Source organism: Eretmochelys imbricata, chromosome 6 (genome assembly GCF_965152235.1).
Source record: "Eretmochelys imbricata isolate rEreImb1 chromosome 6, rEreImb1.hap1, whole genome shotgun sequence".
In the NCBI taxonomy this organism is placed as follows: domain Eukaryota; kingdom Metazoa; phylum Chordata; order Testudines; family Cheloniidae; genus Eretmochelys; species Eretmochelys imbricata.
In genome coordinates, this window is record NC_135577.1 from 27,989,204 (window position 1) to 28,006,074 (window position 16,871).

General features: G+C 45.3%; 1 protein-coding gene across 5 annotated transcripts in view; it reads right to left on the minus strand.

The window, feature by feature from the left end:
* Nucleotides 1-5,475, minus strand: part of NAP1L4 (nucleosome assembly protein 1 like 4) — a 57,617-nt gene extending 52,142 nt beyond the window's left edge. For 3 of the 5 annotated variants that reach the window (XM_077818290.1, XM_077818291.1, XM_077818288.1), the window contains exon 1: nt 5,268-5,377. Coding sequence is in view for 1 of the 5 variants with exons in the window: in XM_077818292.1 (XP_077674418.1) it covers nt 5,272-5,460 (189 nt within the window). In the remaining 4 variants the exon portion in view is untranslated. Of the gene's footprint in view, nt 1-694; nt 853-5,267 lie in introns of those variants that run through there. The other 2 variants (XM_077818292.1, XM_077818289.1) reach the window with 2 other exon arrangements.
* Between the last annotated feature and the right edge of the window lie 11,396 nt (nt 5,476-16,871).

Sequence of the window (16,871 nt, forward strand, 5' to 3'; positions counted from 1 at the left end):
AAGAGGGACCAAAGCCTGAGCTAGCCTGAGCCGCACCACCCAGAGCGGGGGAAGGAGGTGTCCAAAGCCAAAGGGCTTCAGCTCCAGGTGGGGGGGGGCCTGTAACCTGAACCCTCTGCCCATGGCTGAAGCCCTCGGGCTTCAGTCCCAGGCCCCAGCAAGTCTAACGCCAGCCCTGCCAACCCCATTAAAATGGGGTTGTGACCCACTATGGGGTCCCAACCCACAGTTTGAGAACCGCTATGGTAGACTGAAGAGTCCATCATTAAATACTTATTTTCTGTTTAGATACTCAGACTACAAACAAGTCACCCCTTAACCTTGTCTTTGTTAAGCTAAATAGACAGACTCAAGAGCTCAGTCACTATAAGGTGTGATTTCTAATCCTTTAACCATTCTCATGGCTCTTCTCTGAACTCTCTCCAGTTTATCAACCTCCTTCTTGAATTTCAAGCACCAGAGCAGGACACACTATTCCAGCATCAGTTGTACCAGTGCCAAATAGATGTAAAATAACCTCTTTATTCTTATTCGAGATTCCCATGTCTATGCCTCCAAACATTGCAGGAGGTCATGTTAAGCTAATTATCTACCAAAACCCTCAAATCTTTTTCAGAGTCACTGCTTCCCAGGATAGAGCATTCCATCCTGTCAATATATATGTCTAGGAACAAAGAATATAGGCTATACTGACTTTTAGCCATATTAGACATCGTTTGCTTGAGCACAGCTTCTGAAACAATCCAGATGGCTCCGTATCAGTGACCTTTCCTCTTCATTATTTACCACTCCCGCAGTGTGTGTCTTATCTGCACACTTCATCAGTGATTTTATGTTTTCTTCCAGGTCATTAATAAAAGAGTTAAATAGTGTAGGGCCAAGTACAGATTCCTGCAGGACCCAATAGAAACATATAATTATAAATGGGAAATATCATGAAATGGATATTTTGAGACCTATTAGTTAGCCATCTCCAAATTCATTTAACATGTGTATGTTAATTTTATATCATTCTAATTTTTAAATCAAAGTGTCATGGGGTCCTAAGTCTAAGTATATTAGATCAATACTATTATCTTTATCAACCAAACTTGCAATCTCATTAGAAAAAGATATCAAGTGAGTTTGATAGAATCTATTTTCCATAAATCCATGTTGATTTGCATTAATTATATTACCCTCATCTAATTCTTCATTAACTGAATTTTATATCAGCTGCTCCATTATCTTCCCAGGGATCAATGTCAGGCTGACTGGCCTGTAATTAAGGCTATGTTTTAGTCATGGTATTTTTAGTAAAAGTCATGGACAAGTCACGGGCAGTAAACAAAAATTCACGGCCCATGACCTGTCCATGACTTTTACTATATACCCCTAACTAAAACTTGCATGGGGGGCTGCGGGTGCTCGGGGGGGGGGGGGGGGCGGGAAGACAGTCCGGGGGCGCTGGCCCAGGACCCCACTGGTGCTGGAGGTGGTTAGCGGGGGCTTCCTACCCAGCTCCAGGTGCTGCAGCTCCTAGGCGGCAGATGGGCCATGGGGCTCCACACACTGCTCCTGCCACAAGCACTAGCTGCGCAGCTCCCATTGGCCGGGAACCGCACCTCCCCAACCCTCTGCCCCTCCCACACACCCAAACTGCTGTGCTTCTGAGCCAGCACCGGCTGCTACAGAAGTCATGGAGGTCATGAAAAGTCACGGAATCCGTGACCTATGTGACAGACTCGTGCCCTGCCTATAGTTACCCAGGTCACCCTGTTTATCCTATTTAAAATCTGGCACAACATTAGCTTTATTCTAGTCTTCTGGAACTTACCCAGTGTTTCAAAACTTATTGAAAAGGGACTTTCAAACAGAGCTCTTCCAGTTAGAGAAAACTTAAGAGACGCACAGGAATAAAAAAAAATAGTACAACTTTTAAAAAAAGCTCTTCCTACAAAGATCACAGAATTGCCTGTGATTGTCTTAGGTGTTGAAGGGACAAATATTAAAAGAATGTTCTTGAAGAGTTAAGTATGATAGAATCAGGTGTTTTCAAATGCAAGTCAGACAACCAATCAGAGTGCATTTCAATGAGAAATTAAGTGATATCACAGAGTCTCCATGTTTACTGCCATAATTATTTCCATGATAAGCAAGCTCAGTTTACAGTTTTGTAACAGTTGCTACTCAGATATTGGAACTTAGAATCAAGAGAGTTATTTCTTGGGCATCACCACCAATAAACTTTGCAGGACAAGTTACGGTCATTAGTGACAGAATATTAAAACAAAGAAGAACAAAACAAAAAAACCCCACCTCACTAGTCCTAGGAAACATGGCTGCAATTAAAGTCTGCCTAGTGCAAACCAGACACAATACAGGTTAGTTGAAGCAGCATAGGAATGGAAATGATTGGGGGGTAGGGGAGGGTCTCATCCCATGTAGGGCCCCAAAACAAAAGTCAGCCACAGAAGGGAGGGCTTGTTCACCCCTAATGGGCACAGCTTTGAAAAAGGTCCTGCAAGCTTAACGTCAGGAGGCACCACCCCACAAGAGGGAATGCATTTTGAAAAAGAAAGCTTTCATTTTGTTTAAATTAAGGTTTTCTAGTCCTTACAGTTACATGTAAACCAATGCACAGAGGAAGAAGCTGAGCCTTCTGCACTGGGAAGAGTGGTAAAATGAGGCCCAGTCAGGACCAGACCACCCCTCCACTCAGTTAGCCCCTGGATCCAGAATTGTGCAGGGGAGAATCCTCCCATTCTGGGTGCACTAGGACTCAGGTGGTGCCTCCCGTCTCCCACCTCATCATGGGGGTTCTGTAAGAGTCAGCCCCGAGACTCCAGCCAGTAGGGGAAGAAGCAGCCAAAAAGCCAAAGCATACCTTTGGACCTTTGCACATGCTCTAATAAATTTGTTTGTCTCTAAGGTGCACAAGTACTCCTTTTCTTTTTACAGATACAGACTAACACAGCTGCTCAGAGAACTTTCTGTAGTTCTGTCTGGACTTGCTCCACCCCTGAGTTCATTGGCTGTTTATTCTAACCCTCCCCTACCTCCTAATCCCCCCCCCCCCCATTCTAAACCTCAATCCACACCTATCTAATTTCTTACCCCTTTACTCCCCTGCCCCCCTCCTCCCTTCCCTCTTATCTCCATTTAGATTATCCCTTCCTAAGCAAACACACACCCTCAAAAAGGAAACAAACAGCATAACCACCATGTCTAATGCCATAGAATCATAGAATATCAGGGTTAGAAGGGACCTCAGGAGGTCATCTAGTCCAACCCCCTGCTCAAAGCAGGACCAATCCCCAATTTTCGCCCCAGATCCCAAATGGCCCCCTCAAGGATTGAACTCAGAACCCTGGGTTTAGCAGGCCAATGCTCAAACCACTGAGCTATCCCTCCCCCCTTGATCACTCTACTTGTTTTATACCCACATGTGCATGCAGGTCTTGTTGAATTAGACTGTAAGCATTTTTGTAAGCAGGTACCATCTATTGTTTCTACAGCACCTAGCTCAATAAGCCCCCAGTCTTGGTTGGCCCTTAGGCATCAGAGCTACCCCTAGGGGACAGCAAATTGGGGCAACCGCTCCAGGTCCCACGCTTTGGGGGGTCCCACAGGCTGGCACCACCTCCCCCAAAAACAAAACACACATCACAGACCATGAAATCTGGTCTTGTGTGCTTTTAGCCTATACTATACCAATCTCATGGGGGAGACTAGAGTGTCTCAAACTGAGAGAGGGTCCTGACCCAAAAACGAGTTGCAGGGGGGGGGGTCACAAGGTTATTTTAAAGGGGATCATGGTATAGCTGCCCTTACTTCTGTGCTGCCTTCAGAGCTGAGCAGCTGGAGAGTGGTGGCTGTGGGCTAGCAGTGCCCCGCCAGCAGCAATGCAGAAGTAAGGATGGCAATGCCATACCCATGCCACCCTTACGTCTGTGCTACTACCTTCAGAGCTGAGCGGCTGGAGAGTGGCGGCTGCTGACTGAGGGCCCAGCTCTGCAGACAACAGCGCAGAAGTAAGGGTGGCAATACCATACCATGCCCTCCTTACTTCTACTCTGCTGCTGGTGGCAGCTCTGCCTTCAGAGTTGGGCTCCCAGCCAGCAGTCGCCCAGCTCTGAAGGCAGTGCCACCACCTGAAGCAGTGCAGAAATAAGGGTAGCAGTACCACAACCCCTGCTACAATAACCTTGTCACAGCCTCCCCCTGCAACTTTTTGGGTCAGGACCCCTACAATTACAATACCATGAAATTTCAGGTTTAAATAACTGAAATCATAAAATATAGAATTTTTAAAATAGTAAGACCATGAAATTGACCAAAATGGATTGTGAATTTGGTAGGGCCCAACTCATGGATAAACCAAACCACAGAGAAAAGTTACAACTTCTGTGTTAAACGTTTTATACATAACTCTGTAGGCAGCAACCAAGTATCAACTTTATATTCCTACTGGGGAAACTTAAGAGGACTAAAAATAGGGACTGGACAGAAATTCCTTAAGCTGGTTCACATGACCTCTTCTTTGCCCTTATTTAAACTCCTTTTAAAGGTCTACTCTTGCCACACAGCAGGCAATAAGTCAAGGTGACTTATATAATTTATCTGTTTTCTCCTTCCCCTAGTGTCTCTATACTTGTTCCTCTGCCCTTCTGCTGTGAACGTCTCAAAGAGCAACGCCCAGCCCCCTTGAGGCTATTCAATGCGGCTAGCAACTGAGTAGGGTAATCAGACTCTTCCGCACTCGCTCAGCATGCCTGGGGAGAGGCAGCAGCGCGCACGGGGGAAGGGGCGTAGAAGAAGCGAACCCCCTGTCCAGGGCACGCGGAGAAGAGACAGGGTGGCAGGGAAGGGAACAGAGCGGTGGGGAAGGAGCGCCCCCGGGCCCCGGCCTCCCCGCAAGGGAGCAGAGCGGAAGCACGCGGGGCCGGGGAGCCTCACCCCAGGCCTACCGATCACTCAGGCGCCCCCCACATCCGCCCCGCGAAGCCGAACTTTCCCGGCACAGCGAAAGAAGCTCCGCGCAGCGATGCCCGCTCTGAGTTAGGCCCACCCCGCTCCAGTAGGGAGCCCCGGGCCTCCCACGCCACTCCCGGAGCCCCACCCCAGGCTAGGGAGGCCGCTTCCGCCCGCCCCAACCGCGAACAGGGAGGACGGGCGGGCCTCGCTCCCAGACAGGGGGCCTCCCGCGGATAACGCTCCCCTCAGCCTCCCTCCCAGCTACGGCTGGGAAAGGACAAGGCGCCCGGCCCAGCCCCAGCGACCCTCACCTGCCCGGGCCTCTCGTCTCCTCACGGCCCCACCAGCGGCGCTCAAGCTCCTCTCAGGCAGACTCTCTCTTTTGGGCTGCGCTGCCGTCAAGAAGGCCGCTTCCCATTGGGCGACGCTCAGGCAACCCGCACAGTAAAGCCCACCTCGATTGGCCAGCAAGGAGCTACAGCCACGGCTCTGCACGCGGGCCATGTTGACTATCCGGCGCAGGAGCGCTTAGCCAATCAAGGCGCGAGGGCAGCTCGGTGTGGGCGGGAGAAAGCGGCAGGGAGGGGCGCGCGCTCGCGGCTCCGCGCGCGTCCGGGTCATAAGGGGCGGGAGCATGGGTTTATAGCTGCTCCTGTATCTTTTACTTCATACATCTGGTGAAGTCGGTTTTAGCTCACGAAAGCTTATGCCCAAATAAATTGGTTAATCTCTAAGGTGCCACAACAACTCCATGTTTGGTTTTTTAACTAGGAAAAATACAATAGTATAAAGAAAAGGAGTACTTGTGGCACCTTAGAGACTAACCAATTTATCTGAGCATGAGCTTTCGTGAGCTACAGCTCACTTCATGGGTATGCATCTGATGAAGTGAGCTGTAGCTCAGGAAAGCTCATGCTCAAATAAATTGGTTAGTCTCTAAGGTGCCACAAGTACTCCTTTTCTTTTTGCGAATACAGACTAACACGGCTGTTACTCTGAAACCTACAATAGTATAGTGAATCAGTAGGATTTAGTTACCACAGCTTCTGAGGTTGATGCTGTAAACCCTTACTCCTGCTAGTGGCCCTACCCTGTAGTGAGTGGCACATGTGCAGTGCCCCAGTGAGAGCATAGATTCCTGTGGGATTAAAATTATCTGACTTAGAGCCTGCAGGATCAGGTATCTAAAATTTGGACCTTACTTGTTTTTAGTGCAATTTCAATGCATTTTAGTGATCCATTTCTGTTAAGCCAAGTGTTAAGATAACCTTATATAAATAAAAAGAAAAGGAGTACTTGTGGCACCTTAGAGACTAACCAATTTATTTGAGCATAAGCTTTTGTGAGCTACAGCTCACTTCATCGGATGCATACTGTGGGAAGTGTAAAAGATCTTTTTATACACACAAAGCATGAAAAAATACCTTCCCCCACCCCACTCTCCTGCTGGTAATAGCTTATCTAAAGTGACCACTCTCCTTACAATGTGTATGATAATCAAGGTGGGCCATTTCCAGCACAAATCCAGGGTTTAAAAGACCGTCGGGGGGGGGGGGGGAGTAGGAAAAAATAAGTTACCTTGCATAATGACTTAGCCACTCCCAGTCTCTATTCAAGCCTAAGTTAATTGTATCCAATTTGCAAATGAATTCCAATTCAACAATCTCTCGCTGGAGTCTGGATTTGAAGTTTTTTTGTTGTAATATCGCAACTTTCATGTCTGTAATCGCATGACCAGAGAGATTGAAGTGTTCTCCAACCGGTTTATGAATGTTATAATTCTTGACATCTGATTTGTGTCCATTTATTCTTTTACGTAGAGACTGTCCAGTTTGATCAATGTACATGGCAGAGGGGCATTGCTGGCACATGATGGCATATATCACATTGGTGGATGTGCAGGTGAATGAGCCTCTGATAGTGTGGCTGATGTTATTAGGCCCTGTGATGGTGTCCCCTGAATAGATATGTGGGCACAGTTGGCAACGGGCTTTGTTGCAAGGATAGGTTCCTGGGTTAGTGGTTCTGTTGTGCGGCATGTGGTTGCTGGTGAGTATTTGCTTCAGGTTGGGGGCTGTCTGTAGGCAAGGACTGGCCTGTCTCCCAAGACTTGTGAGAGTGTTGAGTCATCCTTCAGGATAGGTTGTAGATCCTTAATAATGCGTTGGAGGGGTTTTAGTTGGGGGCTGAAGGTGACGGCTAGTGGCGTTCTGTTATTTTCTTTGTTAGGCCTGTCCTGTAGTAGGTGACTTCTGGGAACTCTTCTGGCTCTATCCATTTGTTTCTTCACTTCCGCAGGTGGGTATTGTAGTTGTAAGAATGCTTGATAGAGATCTTGTAGGTGTTTGTCTCTGTCTGAGGGGTTGGAGCAAATGCGGTTATATCATAGAGCTTGGCTGTAGACGATGGATCGTGTGGTGTGGTCAGGGTGAAAGCTGGAGGCATGTAGGTAGGAATAGCGGTCAGTAGGTTTCCGGTATAGGGTGGTGTTTATGTGACCATCGTTTATTAGCACTGTAGTGACCAGGAAGTGGATCTGTTGTGTGGACTGGTCCACGCTGAGGTTGATGGTGGGATGGAAATTGTTGAAATCATGGTGGAATTCCTCAAGGGCTTCTTTTCCATGGGTCCAGATGATGAAGATGTCATCAATGTAGTGCGAGTAGGGGTGTTAGGGGACGAGAGCTGAGGAAGTGTTGTTCTAAGTCAGCCATAAACATGTTGGCATACTGTGGGGCCATGTGGGTACCCATAGCAGTGCCGCTGATTCGAAGGTATACTTTGTCCCCAAATGTAAAATAGTTATGGGTAAGGACAAAGTCACAAAGTTCAGCCACCAAGTTAGCCGTGACATTATCGGGGATAGTGTTCTTGACGACTTGTAGTCCATCTTTGTGTGGAATGTTGGTGTAGAGGGCTTCTGCATCCATAGTGGCCAGGATGGTGTTATCAGGAAGATCACTGATGGACTGTAGTTTCCTCAGGAAGTCAGTGGTGTCTCGAAGGTACCTGGGAGTGCTGGTAGTGTAGGGCCAGAGGAGGGAATCTACATAGCCAGACAATCCTGCTGTCAGGGTGCCAATGCCTGAGATGATGGGGCGCCCAGGATTTCCAGGTTTATGGATCTTGGGTAGTAGATAGAATATACCAGGTCGGGGTTCCAGGGGGTGTGTCTGTGTGGATTTGATCTTGTGCTTTTTCAGAGAGTTTCTTGAGCAAATGCAGTAGTTCCTTTTGGTAACCCGCAGTGGGATCAGAGGGTAATGGCTTGTAGAAAGTGGTGTTGGAGAGCTGCCGAGCAGCCTCTTGTTCATATTCCGACCTATTCATGATGACGACAGCACCTCCTTTGTCAGCCTTTTTGATTATGATGTCAGAGTTGTTTCTGAGGCTGTGGATGGCATTGTGTTCCGCACAGCTGAGGTTATGGGGCAAGTGATGCTGCTTTTCCACAATTTCAGCCCGTGCACGTCGGCGGAAGCACTCTATGTAGAAGTCCAGTCTGCTGTTTCAACCTTCAGGAGGAGTCCACCTAGAATCCTTCTTTTTGTAGTGTTGGTAGGGAGGTCTCTGTGGATTAGTATGTTGTTCAGAGGTATGTTGGAAATATTCCTTGAGTCGGAGACGTCGAAAATAGGATTCTAGGTCACCACAGAACTGTATCATGTTCGTGGGGGTGGAGGGGCAGAAGGAGAGGCCCCGAATAGGACAGTTGCTTCTGCTGGGCTAAGAGTATAGTTGGATAGGTTAACAATATTGCTGGGTGGGTTGAGGGAACCATTGCTATGGCCCCTTGTGGCATGTAATAGTTTAGAAAGTTTAGTGTCCTTTTTCTTTTGTAGAGAAGCAAAGTGTGTGTTGTAAATGGCTTGTCTAGTTTTAGTAAAGTCCAGCCACGAGGAAGTTTGTATGGAAGGTTGGTTTTTTATGAGAGTATCCATTTTTGAGAGCTCATTCTTAATCTTTCCCTGTTTGCTGTAGAGGATGTTGATCAGGTGGTTCCGCAGTTTCTTTGAGAGCGTGTGGCACAAGCTGTCAGCATAGTCTGTGTGGTATGTAGATTGTAATGGATTTTTTACCTTCAGTCCTTTTGGTACGATGTCCATCTGTTTGCATTTGGAAAGGAAGATGATGTCTGTCTGTATCTGTGCAAGTTTTTTCATGCAGTTGATAGATTTCTACTCCATACGGCTAAATGCAGTGCCTTGCATAATGACAGGTTTCAGAGTAACAGCCGTGTTAGTCTGTATTCGCAAAAAGAAAAGGAGGACTTGTGGCACCTTAGAGACTAACCAATTTATCTGAGCACAAGCTTTCGTGAGCTACAGCTCACTTCATCAGATGCATACTGTGGAAAGTGCAGAAGATCTTTTTATACCCACAAAGCATGAAAAAATACCTCCCCCCACCCCACTCTCCTGCTGGTAATAGCTTATCTAAAGTGATCACTCTCCTTACAATGTGTATGATAATCAAGTTGGGCCATTTCCAGCACAAATCCAGGTCCCCCCCCCACAAACCCACTCTCCTGCTGGTAATAGCTTATCTAAAGTGACCACTCTCCTTACAATGTGTATGATAATCAAGGTGTGCCATTTCCAGCACAAATCCAGGGTTTAACAAGAATGTCTGGGGGGGAGGGGAGTAGGAAAAAACAAGGGGAAATAGGTTACCTTGCATAATGACTTAGCCACTCCCAGTCTCTATTCAAGCCTAAGTTAATTGTATCCAATTTGCAAATGAATTCCTTATATAAATAGACACCTGCCTTTTGCTGCACCACCTGAATGTGTATGATCATAAAGATAGATGGGAAGGATAATGGTTAAGGCAAGCTCTGTTGCAGGCTTCCTGTATGAGCATGGTGAGCCCACTAAGGGTGTGCCTGTCAGAAGTGCTGATGATCCACAACTTTAGTTTAAGGGAGGGGGAGCCATGTTGGAAATCAGTCCAGAAGGCCTGAATGTGACACACTGAAGGCATGGCTACATTTGCAGATGTAGAGCGCTGGGGGTTAAACCAGCCTTCGGAGACCGCAGCAGGGAAAACGCTGCTGAGTGTTTACACTCTCAGCTGGAAGCATACTGGTATGGCTACATCAGCAGCTCTTGCAATGCCACAAAGAGCAGTGGATTGTGGTAGGTATCCCAGCATTCAAGTGGCAGCAACGTGCTTTTCAAATGTGGGGGGTGAGGTGGAGTGTGTTGTGTGTATGTGTGTTTTTGGGGTGCTGAGAGTGTGTCAGCATGCTGTCTTGTAAGTTCAGACCCCTCTCCCCCCCACCTCTCTCTCTCTCTCTCTCTCTCACTCACAGCAAGCAACATTCCACACTAATGGCTTGCTTTGTCCCGGGTAAGAGCTATCAGAAACAGAGCTTTGAAAGGGCATATTCCCATCCCTACAGCCGCTTCCAAAACCATGATAAGAGTGGCCATTTGATTTAAGGGGATTATGGGACGTTTCGGGAGGCTGATCAAAGCGCAGTAATGCAACACCTCCTTCATACTGACGCTGGGGCATTTCAGCCGAGTTGCAACAAGTGTTATGCTTCTCGTGGAGGTGGATTACCAGGAACACTCCAGCTGCAGAGTCCAGGCGCTCTGTGTGCCTTGCCCGTGTGGATTGGTCGTGAGTTAGGGCACCTGGGCCTACTGTAATGCACTCTAACTAGCAGGTGTAGCCAAGCCCTGAGTGTCAAGTGTTGAACAGTTTGCACCTGCTTTTTAGAGGTGCCGTATACCTGTACCTTCATTGATTTCATTAGGTGCGGTCAGTGATCAGCAGCTCTGAAGATCAGGCCCTAAGAGTCTAAAAATTGAACATTCAAAATTAAAGGCATCTAAAGCAACTTAAAACATCCTACATGTGTCCAATTTTCAGAAAGTGCTGAGCTCCCAATCTCTGAAAAGGAATCTTCTTTAAGGTGTTTCAAGTTGGGCACCTAAAATCAATAGTCACTTGAAAATTTAGGCTTCAAGCTTTGTGTCTTTGTTTCTCAATCTGTAAAAACAGGTATGATTCTTTCCCATTGTGAAAATTAATTGACTCGTGTTTGTACAGTGCTTTGCAAGCTTAAAGTGCTAAAAGTAAAAGTAAGGGTATGTCTTCCCTAGCAACGTTAAAGCGCTGCCGTGGCAGCACTTTAACGTGGCTGAGTAGCCATGGCACCAGAGCTGGGAAGAGAGCTCTCCCGGCGCTATAAAAAACCCATCCCCATGAGGGGAGTACAGCTCCCAGAGCAGGTGCACTGTCTACACTGCCACTTTACAGCGCTGAAACTTGCCGTGCTCGGGGGGGGGGGGGTGTTTTCATTGTGTGGCAAAAATATTTAAACCTTAAACATCTGTGGGCACTTCTTTTACAAAAAGAACTGGTTCAATCACTCAATCCTCCTGATTAAGCCTGAGGTTTTAGTAATTAATCTCCAGAGTCAGTTACCACATAATATAATTACTGATTAGATAGGTATCTTGGATGAATTCAGTTGCTCCAGGGATTTAAAGATACAGCAATAAGTGATGAAACAACAGTTACATTAAGTATTAATACTTTAGTTAGAGAAATGAGGCTAATGAGGAAATAAAATTCAAAGAGCTGAACTACTGCATCAATCCTGTAAGTTTGGTAAAGAGAATTCAATTTAACATGGACACAGTCAGTCAGTAGTGTGCGTGTGTGTATGTGTATATAGATATAGCATTTGCTTACATCCTCTTCACCCAAACTGACCCTTTCCAGTCACTAACAAGTATATGGGCCTAATTCTCTTCTCAATTTCACTGGCTTTACTCCAGGGTAATTCCATTCATGTCAGTTGATCTTCTCTCAGTTCTCACTGGTATAAGTAAAAACAGAACGAGGCCACATGTTTCTCTGACTCCCTGCAAATCTCAAATAATACAGTACTGTAGAGAAAGGAGGATCTGCAGAGGTCCCAGAAGGTGTTCAGGCATTCCCATTTAAAATTTCTGTTCAGTTGTTTTATGACTCAGGGCTGTTTTGGATTCTTCTAGATCTTTATGGCTGTTATTCATAAAAGCTCTGTAGAAGTATCCCCAATACTCTGCTAAAAGCATTTTTCAAATAAATTATTTTGTGCCAGAGCTTGTTCCCATTGAAGTCAATAGGAGTCTTACCACATAGGCTTTAGTGAGTGCAGAACCAGGCTGTTTATTTTTATTTCAAAAACATGTCTATTGCTGTTAATCAGATTTTGTTCTAACATGGCATTCCTTGGGGAAAGAATTAATTTGATGGATGTGCAAGGGTGTATTTAACAATAAAGCAGTTACTACTGTAAACGCTACTACCCCTACTTTAAATAGGCTGTGGACAGACTGTGTAACAGCCAAAGTATTGAGGAGGACACAATCTTGTAATACTTATTCTCTCTTCTACAAATGTTAAGTAAACTAGTACATTTCTAGTACTCTGTCTCCTTGGGTGGTTGTTCAGTCCTCTCCCTCAGGTTGAGACCCCATGATATATGAATTATTGTACTGACAGCTGCCTAACCTTTTGTAACATGCTGGCACATTCTAGGACTCTGCATGGGGAAGCAGGGTCCTTCCTTCAAGTGATCCTGCATAAACATTGGAGATATCTTGCAGAGTCACCTTGGGGCTGGAACAGATGCGTCCGGTTTAGATATATATGAGGAGTAGGAGCATTTCTTTGATGAAGAAGGGACAGTGGTCTTGCAGGGGAACACTAGCAACAGCCAAGCGGAGAGGGAAAGCTCGGGCTGAGTCTTTTTGTATTTCAGTTATCAGTAAAGCCAAAAACTGTAGGAAACTATTACGTTTGGATTTTGGGTACAGTGTCTGTATACTCTGGAGAAATGGGAAAGCAACGTGTGTTACTACCTATCAGCTATACTAGCCCCAGACATTGGGAACTCAGGCTTTTTTTGGATAGCAATCAGGGCCAGCCCACAACATTTTGGCACCTGAGTGGGGAGCTCAAATGATGCCCCCATGCCCCCTCGCTTGGGCCAAAAACTTTGAAAAGTCTCAATTCTGCCTTCTTACTGTTCTACTCCTCTCATGGTACTGCTCTGCTACCTACCTCAATAAAGGAGACCTAACAACTTAAAATGCCTTGTTCAAAAATTTTAAGTAACACTTAACTTTCAAATGCCTGAACAGCAAATGTAACTTTTGTCTGATTATTCAAACAGATAAAAATGCCAGTGTTTACTATGCAGAGTGGTGCTTTCCGTGCCTTTGTGGTTGCGAAGATTTGAACTGCTTCCTGTTGAAGGTCCACAGTCTGGGCCAGCTCATGCTCTGTTGAGATTGTTGTAAGGCCGACCAGCCTCTCCTGTGTCATTGTGGAGCGTAGATGTGTTTTTATTAACTTCAGCTTGAAGAAGCTGCTTTCTCCACTGGCAACTGTTACAGGAAGTGTTAGGGCATTTGGAAAGAGGGTGGTCATCTTATTTGTGCACATATATTCCAGAACAGCCTTTGGAGTTGATCCTGCTGAATGTATATTGAAAGGGCTTTCAGTTCATCACCTAAAACACTCGCATCAATATCACGCATGTCATCATGTGTCAACACAGTCTCTAGTGCCCTGCATTGCTGGTGTAGGTCTTCCTCAGGTATAGTGAGGCGTTTTGGAATATCATACATCATCCCAAATATACTGCTGTGTTCCTTGAGCTGCATGAAACGTTTAACTGACTGTATTGCACAGTCTAGCATCTGGTTAAAGAATTCAACTTTGAATTATTGTTTGGGGTCTCTTATGGGATTATCCCGTGTCTTGTAATCAATATGTCTTCTTCGGTGATTCTTGTGTTCTTGAATGGGTGGGAAAATAGCTTCAGTGTGAAGTTCCTCTGCCAACTTCTGTGCACTCTTCAAAATGTTTTGAAATCCACTATCTGACTGGTAAGACTGTAGGTATGACTTTACTTTGTCCAGTTGTTCCATTACTCCACATATCAAGGTCAACACCTTGGAGTCTCTTGCTTACAACATTTATTTCAAACAGTATGTCATGCCACAACACTAAGCCACACAGAAATTTGAAGTTATGTATGTTTCTGGTGATTCCATTTCCTTCTGCCACTGTTCTCCCACGAACAGTTCCTGTCATAGCATTATCCTCCATAAGGGCAACTATGGCATCATCTATCTTCCCAATTTGGTGTTTGGTAGGCTTTATCGCCTCCACGCGACTTTCCCATTATGTGGCACTCAGAAAGGATGTTCTCAGATGTTGCTTCAAAATTTGCCATCGATGAGTTGGTGCAGAGAAAAATACATAGATGCTTTGAATTACATTAAAAAATTCAGCAGCCTCACTAGAAGCTGATGCTGCATCACTGATCACCAAGTTCAATGAATGAGAACTGTATGGGACAAAAAAAGCTCAAGGGTTTAACTCTCCGATCCATGTCTGCACTCCTCTGTTCTTTCCTCTCATGGTGGCACCATTATCGTAGCCCTGACCTCTCATGTCAGCTATCGCAATTCCCGTATCTTCCAGCTTTTCAAGAAGCACATTTGTCATACCACCTCCTGTAGTATCGTGTCAATAAATTCTAGAAAATGCTCTGACAGTCACCATTGCAGGGACATTTTCACTAGATTCTGTTGTTACAAAATGCACCATGAAATGATATGCACTACTCCGTATGGCTGTTGTCAGTTGCGCAGTCTAGAATAACAAGGTAATATCTTGCTGATTTCAGATCTGCCACCATCTTCTGTTTGACTTTTGTTGCCAGTAACTGTATGATCTCATTTTGAGTTGTTTTTCCAAGGTAGTGGTGTGTGTACATTTCTTGGGTGGTGACTCTTCTTAGATGCTCCTGGAATACAGCATCAAACTCAGCCATCAGCTCCACAATTTTAAGGAAGTTTCCATTGTTTGGCACATAGAGCTTATCTGAAGTGCCACGCAGTGCTAGGTTTTGGGTAGCAAGCACTCTCACAATGGCAATGAGCCTTTTCAGAACATTTTGCTCTGCAACACTCTGATGCAATCGTCTCTTGATGCTGATCATCTATGGTGGCCTTTAACCTTAGTCTCATCTCAAACTCTTTCCACCTATGGAATGCTCTCTGGTGATTTGCTGCCTTCTCATAGCATGACAGATTTCTAGCCAGATTTTTCCAGTCCTTTGTTCCTGTAGAATCCAATGTGGCTGGAACATTAGACTGGAAGAGTTTGCAACAAAAACAGTATGCAGTATTCTGGGTTTTTGAGTACATAAGCCATGGCCTCTCCACTTTGTCACCACTGGGGATTTCACACCAGTAAAGTGTTGAATGGAAACTTCTATTTTCATTGTCTTTGGGGAACATGAAGTTTTCCACTTGCTGTGGCCCATGCAGTACAAGGAAGTCCCTCAGGCTACAGTCTTGGATCATCTAGACTTAAGGAACTAAACTCAGCAGCAGCTGTTTCTTGCGCCTCCACCACACTCTTCTCTGATCTACACTTTTCTTCAGGAATGTGCATGGTTACATCCATTTGAGATGGAGATATGGATGCTGAAGTAGCTGCCAGGTCACCTGCACTCTAACTGGAAGATCAGGCATCTCCTCACCACTCACATCCGCACTGGGGCCAGAAGGCTCACCGTGAACATTTGCGTCTGTGTATCTCAGGAGAGCTCCTTCCTGCTCAGACATCATCTTGGTAAACCTCCTATGTTAAATTACATAGATTACAGGATAGCTTGAGGGATGCTGAATTTCCAGTATCTTGAGGCACATGTCCACTATTATTGATTGATTCTATCTTCTAGGAATGCCTTGTACTATTGAAAGGCAGTGCCAGACATTTCAGCAACATCCCTTAGTCACTGCTACAATATCTTATGCATGGTTCATTGTGTCAAATTTTGCTGAGAAGCTCTATGTGACTGGCTGCTATTTACAACCATCATATCATTCATGCTGCCAGAAATTTAATCTCTACCATACAAGGTAATGGTCCTAGGCCATCATCATGGGGTCATCGCTTGTGAAGGGTGCTGGGTTTTACAGGTTTCCAGTAGCAATGGCAGAAGCCCAGCAAGAGAACTGGTTTTAGGGGTTCCCAGCAAAGAAAGGTGAATCTAAACAGGTGTGGCCTAGTTTATGCACAGGAAACAAATGTCAACGAGAGTATGGGGTTACCTTAAATTTATTCTATCATATGTAGATAAGCATGATGAGAGACACCGCGTCATGCATTGCTAAACATATCTTGCTGAGAAACCTATTGTCCTTATAACAGTGTACACTGTTAGAAACGTCTGTACTCTAACATTACCCCTTTAACATTATTTATGAAAGCATTTTATGTTTGTTTCTCATTGCCCACCAAATGGTAGTAAGGAAGGCCTTAATGTTCATTGAGATGACAATGCTTTAGACAAACAATATTTAATGCCCCCCCCCCCTTTTTTTTTTCCTTGTTAAATGTTTAGACATTAGGCATTCTGGTAAGTTAGATAATGTCCCACAGGAAAACCACTATTTAAATTTTCTATTTAGGCCATCCATTCTGCAGTTTCTTTTTTATTAAGAAAAGGAGTACTTGTGGCACCTTAGAGACTAACAAATTTATTTGAGCATAAGCTTTCGTGAGCTATAGCTCTCTTCATCGGATGCATTCAGCGGAAAATACAGTGGGGATATTTATATACATAGAGAACATGAAACAATGGGTGTTACCATACACACTGTAAGGAGAGTGATCACTTAAGGTGAGCTATTACCAGCAGGAGAGCGGGGGGAACAGGAGGGACAACCTTTTGTAGTGATAATCAAGGTGAGCCATTTCCAGCAGTTGACAAGAATGTCTGAGGAATGGCGGGGGTGGGGGAATAAACCTCCTGATTACAGGACAGGCCCAACAAAGAAAATAACAGAACGCCACTAGCCATCACCTTCAACCCCCAACTAAAACCT